Source organism: Haplochromis burtoni, unplaced genomic scaffold (assembly GCF_018398535.1).
Source record: "Haplochromis burtoni strain Fernald_Lab_line unplaced genomic scaffold, NCSU_Asbu1 Contig_233, whole genome shotgun sequence".
NCBI classification, from domain to species: domain Eukaryota; kingdom Metazoa; phylum Chordata; class Actinopteri; order Cichliformes; family Cichlidae; genus Haplochromis; species Haplochromis burtoni.
Window position 1 is genome coordinate 954815 of NW_024582594.1, and position 8122 is coordinate 962936.

Here is an 8122-nt window from a genome sequence, read left to right on the forward strand (position 1 = left end):
GATGCTATATGTTAATGACCCTATGCATATTCATGTAACCACAATAAAAGGAGTGCTATGGGGAGCCTGGCTGAGAGTCTGATGGAGGTCAAGTGGTGGGACGACACTTGGCTCTAGGCAGGTCTCCCTCATGCATGAGTAAACCAGAGAACTTTGGTGCCTTGTGTCTTGCTTTGCTGTGTAATTATATTGTCTTCAACGTTCCAGCGAATAGGTTCAAGCTACAAACCTATCAGTTTGGCATCATGTTTATTTAACTTTAGATGCATTAATTGTGTTTTTATGGCTTATTTGGATTATATGTCAAATTAGTCCAGATTTTGCTTAAAGATCAACAACATACATTTGCTTCAATATTTCTTAAATGTTTAACATCCTTAAGTTACTAAATGTTTTAACCATATTCATTACTTATTTATTTTTTCCTTTAAATGTATTTCTAAATACAACACAGAGTCAGGATCTCCTCTTCTGTACTTCAGGTCATTTCCCAGTTCATGATTTTCATGATCGGTTTTGTCAGCACGGTGTTCTGTGGTCACCTGGGGAAAACTGAACTTGCAGCTGTAGCATTATCAATTGCGGTGAGCAGACATTTCAGTGCCTTTGTTGTTGAACCGTAAATATGCATCATTTTTTACCCCAGTTTATGCATGTTGTGTTTCGTTTGCAGGTAGTTAACGTCACTGGTATTTCCATTGGCACCGGTTTGTCGTTAACTTGTGATACCCTCATATCTCAGGTAGGGTCCTCACCAGAGCTTTCACTTTATTTGTGTAACCAAGACAAACACAAGCAGCACAGCTGGGTTCCCAGGTTCTCCTGGAATCCCCTTTTAAACATCTCAACACTGAGCTTTTGTGTGGAGTTATTTTTCTATGATCAGTCATACCCTTGTTCTTTGGTGGGATTCTGTGTTTTCCAACTTTTCTCACCCGAGCGTCTGTCTACCTGTTTCACGCAGACGTATGGGAGCGGTAACTTGAAGCGTGTGGGTGTGATTCTCCAGAGGGGAGTCCTGATTCTGCTGCTGGCCTGTTTCCCTTGTTGGGCCATCCTCATCAACACTGAGCCCCTCCTACTTGCTGTCAAACAGAGTCCAGAGGTCGCCAGGTGAGCCGTTATTAACCAGCAATAACAGACGCGTGGATGTTGTGACACTGCTGAGCATGTGTCTGTCTCGCTCTTAAAGAAACTCAAGTTATGCAAAATGCCAAGCACTGTTAGTTTGTGCAAAACAATGCAGTAATCTAAAAGCACATTATACCTGCAGTGGCAGTGAACAGTTAACTGAGCACTGGAAAATTCAGACGTTTTCCTGAACAAAGATTTTAGCTAAAGCCAAAAAGAAAAAGAACTGTGGTACCAGCTGTGTAAAAATATTTTTAAACCAGTTTTGTTCATTTGTTGAAGTATCATAGACTAGAAATGTCTGTTTAACTGCTAAATCCTCCACTTTCTTCACCACCGTTGTTCAGTTTTTAATCTGAACTGTCAGTGTGCTGGTTCTTACTGTTTACTGTTCACTGACTTTTTTCTAAACATAACACAAATATGTGAATTCAGTAATGCAAAGGCATGAATTTTTCATTCAGGAGAACAAATTATGACCTCTTCACACAGATTATGGAAATATTTAACTTTGTACTTGCAGGGCTTTAAAATTAAACTCGGGAAAACAGCAATTTGCAAGTCAGCTGTTAAAGTCACTCAGCTTTCTATGCAAGTGAGTTTAGGGTTCATCATTACTAAACTGTGAGGAATAACTGGTTAGATCTGTGTACTGGTTTACAGCCCAGCAGCGTCTCAGACTACATGCTATGTTAACATGCCAGTGACATGTCTCGACTTTTGGGTAAAGTTGCAAAAAACGTAATTGACATCACGAGACCTGAGATGCATTTTCAGTTTGTCTAAACTATTTGGGATTAGTTGGATCTGATAAGTTCAAAAATGAAGCATCATCATTGGTCACACAGGGTTTATTTTACAGCATAACACAATGAAGTCACTGTTGTTTACCAAAGTAGGAAACAGTAATGTGCAGAATGAAGTAAAAGAACAAGAAAAATACAATGTGCCCATAATTTATGTGCAGCCACCATCAACAGTGTTGCAGGCTTACTTTGTCTTTTCATTTCCACATGAAGCCTTTCCCAGCTCTATGTGAAGATCTTCATGCCTGCTCTGCCGGTGAGTTTGATTTGACAGAGTTTTGAAAGGTGTTAAATAACCAATTTCAGCACGGCTAAAAGATCTGTTAGATCTCTGTTCCAGATGCAAAGTTCTTAACAGTTTAATAGATTTACACATGGTTAGGTTTGTGCGGTCTTTCATGTTTGACGCCTGCTGATCTTGGTTGATGACGACTTTTTCTCCAGAAGCAGCTTAACGTTTTAGGTTGTTATTACAATGTATTAACATCAAACACTCATTATTCCCAGAGGATTCAGTTCAAGCCATCCGTAAATTTTATTCCACTTGTTCAAATCAGGGTTGCAGGGGCACTGGAACCTATCCCAGCTGTCACAGGTCTAGAGGCAGGGTACAACCTGCACAGTGTATAGCAGGGCTAATGAAGAGACACGAACCATTCACGAACACATTTATATCTCCAGCCAATTTAAAAATCACCAGTTAACCTAACATGCATGTCTCTGGACTGTGGGAGGAAGCTGGAATTCCCAAAGAGGACCCACAGGCACAGGGACAACATACAAGCCTTGCCTAGATTCAAAGGACCTTAGCTAACTGTCCAAATTCTTAGCTCAGTTCATTTTTTTAGCAGCTCCAATTCACAACAGTCACATTAAGGCACTTATATTGCAGAAAATCAGAAAGCAATCCCACAAACTCTGGGACAGAGTAGACAAGGGTTAATGACATTCAGTGGAGGCATATAAATGCAATGACTCTGTAGTAACTGTAACTTATTGTCATTTGACATGTTTCTCAGCTTTGGCTGTTTATTATCTTCAGTAAAAAGTGTTAGCGTGCTGATTAACCTAAGATCCGATCATGTGCTCAAATTTGTTCTTCACTTCTGTCAATGAGTCTCTTATCATTTAATGTTTGCTTTCTTCAGGCTACTTTCATGTACCAGCTGCAGGGGAGGTATCTTCAAAATCAGGTGCTTGAACGTGCATATGGCCCAACATTACCTTAATAGTTGGCTGTGCATTTAAAACATTAACATGAATGTTATGTGTATTTTGTGCTTTGGTGTACAGGGAATTATATGTCCTCAAGTTATAACTGGAGCAATCGGAAATGTCTTTAACGCAATAATCAACTACGTCCTCATCCATCAGCTGGATTTGGGTGTTGCGTAAGTTTTCCTCCATCATTCCTGTGACATCATTGGTTGAATGTAACTCTAAATTCAGTCAAAGAAAACTAATGTGTTTTAAATTCTTTATTTAATGATTCAGTGAATTTAACACAGATTGCACGATAGATTAAATGACTAAAAAGTCAAATAAAACTTACATTACCTTCTAATTTTAGTTTGGGTAGCTCTGTTGATAGCGTTTCATTTGATTGTCACTTTAAATATGTGGCATTAAATGTTTATTTTTTACGGTGTTTTTGTCTTTAAGTGGATCAGCAGCAGCCAATGCCATCTCCCAGTATTTGCTGGCAGCAGTCTTATTCATTTACATGTACTTGAGAGGTCTGCATAAGGCTACATGGGCAGGTCAGTCATTTTACTTCTACAGGGAATCTTGAACTTGCTGAAATGTTTTTATTTTGCTGTGTCATTCGTGACAGTTACTATTCTTTAACAGGAGGGTTTCAATAAACTTTAAGACATCTCTGTAATAGTTAAAACGTGTGGGATTTAAATAACATTTCATGGTAAGGTCAAATATATGTAAATCCTTCATTGGTAATTGTTGATCCTAGGCCTATCATAAAATTATAATTTAAACCAATAGTTTGAAAGATGACATATAGAGTCACTCTGACCCACAGGTTGGTCCCTCGACTGTCTCCAGGAGTGGGGACCCTTTGTCCAGCTGGCTGTCCCCAGCATGCTCATGCTCTGTCTGGAGTGGTGGATGTTTGAAGTGGGAGGATTCCTGGCCGGTGTGATCAGTGAGGCCGAGTTGGGAGCTCAGTCAATAACCTACGAGCTGTCCATTCTAGCATACATGGTAACTCCACTCAGTTTTGCTTGCATGTTGATTTGGCGTTACATTTTGGAATTACACATGGACTTTTTCCATAGATTCCACTAGGGTTTGCTAGTGCTGCCAGCGTACGGGTTGGGAATGCACTTGGTGCAGGAAACATCGAGCAGGCCAAGCTGTCAAGCAAAGTCCCCATCATCTGTGCATGTAAGAACCGACGTATTATTGTCTGTGTTACATAAATGGAAAGCACTAAAAATACTGATAACTGAGCACTAGCAGCTCTAGTTTCATTTCATATTGAGCCTCATGAATAGAAAATTTTGAATAAAATATTGTTAAATGGCCTGCATTTGTATAGCGCTTTTCTAGTCCATAGGACCCCAAAGCGCTTTACACTACATTCAGTCATTCACCCATTCACACACTGGCAATGGCAAGCTACATTGTAGCCACAGCTGCCCTGGGGCGCACTGACAGAGGCGAGGCTGCCGGACACAGGCGCCACCGGACCCTCTGACCACCACCAGTAGGCAAACATGGGGTTAGAATCTTGCCCAAGGATATTTGACATGCAGCCAGGATGCAGCCTGGGATCGAACCACCGACCTTCTGATTAGTGGCTGACCTGCTCTGCCACCTGAGCTACAGCCACCCCTAAATAAGCATATGAAGCATAAATGTAATAAAATATAAATCCATCCGTCCTGCCACCTCCTTAACAGCTTATCCAATACCATATTGTTGATGGGAGCTTATCCCATCATTAGCTAACCTAGCATGGATGTCTTTGGACTGTGGAAGGAAGCTGTACCGAGCTATAAACCATGCAGGAAGGCACTTCACAGCAAAACGGCCATGGGTTTAAATCCACTGGCTGCCTGTGTCCTCTTGACCCATCAGAGTAAATCAATAAAAATGTAATCTAATAAACCTGGCTGCTGTATTTAAAGTGCTTTCTGTGTTCTTGTCATCGCTTTTTCCTTCAATATTAAAATTGAATGATTTTAAAAGAGTGTAATGCATTTTATTCTGGTTTCTTTTTCTCGTTGCAGTCATAATAGCGTGCTTTGTCAGCGCTATTTTCTGTGCCTGTAAAAATGTAATTGGATACATTTTTACTTCAGAGCTGTAAGTATAATTTCTGACCTTTAACCTCTACTCTAGGACAAGTTTCTCCGTTACTTATTTTAGTATTCTTGTATAGGTCACATCAGGTTGTTTTATGTGGCTGCTTGAACTGTTGAATGTTAAGTAAGGCTTTAACTTTCATGCTGACTCACAGACACATACTGGTGCCAAATTTAAAAAAAACAGTTACGCTTGTTATTCATCCCTTTGTCCCAGTGTCCATTTCATTAACTGAAACAAGACTGGTTTACATTGTTGATTAGATAAAAACGAACACAATAATCAAATAATTTCATGTTACATGTAGCTCATTGCATTGAAGGTCGTTTTTCAAGTTTGTGTATGCTTCATGGTGTTTGACTGTATTTTAACTGCACATATTTTTTAGCGATATTTTGCAGAGAGTTTCTGACATCATGTTGGTGTTTGGTTTCTTGCATCTTGGTGATGCAATTGCGGTAAGAAATGATTTTACAGCAGTGATCAACATTTTAGGCTAATACTGAAAAATATAAAATGTGATTCAGAGAAATCTGTGTTTGTGTTTACAGGGCGTGACTGGAGGAGTTGTCAGAGGTGTAGGAAAGCAGTCGGTTGGTGCTCTGTGTAACCTGGTCGGGTACTACTTTATTGGCTTACCCACTGGCGTGTCCCTGATGTTTGCAGCCGAAATGGGAGTTGTAGGTGAGGGTGGCAGAGCAGTGAAGTCATTCCAAGTTCTTTTATTTTCCTTCTCAGTAAATTAATGTGACATATTCAAGATAAGAGAAAATATTATTTGCTGTTGTTGTCATCTTTCGGTGATTATTTACAGTTTTACACAAAATCATGAAATACAAAATGCTCAGAATTACAATTACATAGAAAAATAAATACATTAGATGTAAAGAAAAAAAAGTACTAATAGGAAAAATTAAATCTTTAACCTTTTAAATGAAACATTTTAGACAGTATTCTTTATCTAATCTTACCTTAAATTGTCTTTCATTAAAATGATGCATATACTGCTGACGCTATGCGAAAGCGACAATCACCGCATGTTAAGTCTTTCAGGTTATGCTGTATTGGGAACAAATGTGTGCAGCAGTCAGAAACTAAATGTACCTCCGGCCTGACAAGCAGGCAACCCATTAAAACTCTTCTTCTTCTGTTTTTTCTGCCGTAGGATTTTGGGCAGGCCTTACGGTTTGCGTGTTCGTGCAGTCGATCTTTTTCATCACATTTTTGTGCAAACTCAATTGGAAGAAGGCTGCTGAAGAGGTGCACACCTGCATCTATTGACAGTTTATCACACTTTCACTCATCAAAGCATGTCATTGACTGTTGTGTCTGATCAGGCAGAAGTGCGAGCGGGAGTCCGCGTCAAAGAAGAAAAAGACACGATCAAGATGGAAAATAGAGGTGAGTGGGCAAACTGGCTGAAACATCCCATTATTACAGTGTCTTATTCATACTTCTCTTTCCAAACCCTAGACTCTAATCTCATCCAGACCCCAATCAGTACTATTGCATCCAGTGGTGAGAGCGCCGAGGTGGACCACGTATTGATGGAGATGCAAATACCAGAAGAGAGTCAAACCACCAACACCACTACAGTGGGAGATGTTCTGTCAGTGTCACAGCTGGTGTTACGGCGCGGCCTGGCGATACTCATCATGATCCTCATCCTCGCTGCTGGAGTCATTACCAACACCGTCCTCACTCCACTGCTGAAATGATGCAAAGTTGACAGTTGGACAAAAAGCACAAAGTTTATCTAAGTAATAAAAATGCACCTTCTTTTGTGGGAGGGTTACTTACACTGTTGATTCAACAGAGGAACAGTTGTGTGCAGTCTGTGCCCCGTCTTACACTGTCCGGCCACAGAGATGAATTCAATAAGATGAAAAGGGCGGAATATGTAGTAAACAAAGGACAGCTTTATTAAGGCCTTTAATGAAAATGTGTGTAAAATGAGGCCACTGTTTGATAATGATAATCAGTTTGATGATATTTTTACAGTCAATTTGTAACATACAGAACCTGCAAATAATTTAATGCACATTTTATGAAGCGTCCAGTCCTCTCATTTCATTTTATATTTTGCTGTAATTCCATTCACACTGTAGCAGTATGTAGCAACTTTAAAGATATTGTTTGCATACAGTTAGTCACACTCCTTTTAAACATCACTGATAAACCTGTGTATCCTTGCTTGCAACTGTTGGAGCAGTCCACCTCTTTCCTTCATGTACATCTTAGGCAGGGTTAAGACAAGGAAACACAAAAGCACGCTCTCTTCACTGGGACTAGGCCTGCTCTTGTAGGCAAAAAGAAAGCACTGTGCATCTTTACACACTATATAACTTTTTTCTGCTGACCTTTGTCCAGTGTTGGTGCAGGACAGTGAGATCCAGGCCACATTTCAGTTTGAGAACAGAATATAACGGAACAAAAAACTTTTATTGTAGGGTGGAACTGGTTCCAGATTGGGCACTTGGTCTGTTTTGGTGGAAGGAAGATACTGATGTTTTAATACTAAAGTAACATTCTTTACAGTCTATATTTTCAGAATAAAACTATGACTGTGGTATGAAAAGTGGGACGTCTTCCAGTAATGATTTATAGAAATATTGTTTAACTGTACTCGTTTTGTCAATAAAGGGTCGAAGTTACTTGACCAAAACAGAACTCCAGTGACAGTTTTGTTTGTTTTTTAGTTGAGGGTTCGTGCATGAACCTTGGGGTTATTGTTGTATATACAGTGTTGGGAAGGTTACTTTTAAAATGTATTCCATTACAGAATACATGCCCCAAAATGTATTCTGTAACGTATTCCGTTACGTTACTCAATGACAGTAACGTATTCTGAATACTTT

At 39.6% G+C, this 8122-nt stretch overlaps 1 protein-coding gene across 1 annotated transcript in view; it reads left to right on the forward strand.

Annotated features, from left to right (window-relative positions):
* The window catches only part of LOC102288637 (multidrug and toxin extrusion protein 1), a 9462-nt gene extending 1528 nt beyond the window's left edge, over window positions 1-7934 (forward strand). Inside the window, exons 2-16 of the mRNA XM_014340805.2 lie at window positions 483-584; window positions 674-742; window positions 965-1113; window positions 2151-2193; window positions 3086-3130; window positions 3231-3328; window positions 3600-3697; window positions 3976-4157; window positions 4232-4340; window positions 5189-5264; window positions 5653-5722; window positions 5816-5948; window positions 6430-6524; window positions 6602-6665; window positions 6738-7934. Coding sequence (XP_014196291.1) covers window positions 483-584; window positions 674-742; window positions 965-1113; window positions 2151-2193; window positions 3086-3130; window positions 3231-3328; window positions 3600-3697; window positions 3976-4157; window positions 4232-4340; window positions 5189-5264; window positions 5653-5722; window positions 5816-5948; window positions 6430-6524; window positions 6602-6665; window positions 6738-6982 — 1578 coding nt within the window. The 3' untranslated portion in view covers window positions 6983-7934. The remainder of the gene's footprint in view (window positions 1-482; window positions 585-673; window positions 743-964; window positions 1114-2150; window positions 2194-3085; window positions 3131-3230; window positions 3329-3599; window positions 3698-3975; window positions 4158-4231; window positions 4341-5188; window positions 5265-5652; window positions 5723-5815; window positions 5949-6429; window positions 6525-6601; window positions 6666-6737) is intronic.
* The last annotated feature ends 188 nt before the right edge of the window (window positions 7935-8122 follow it).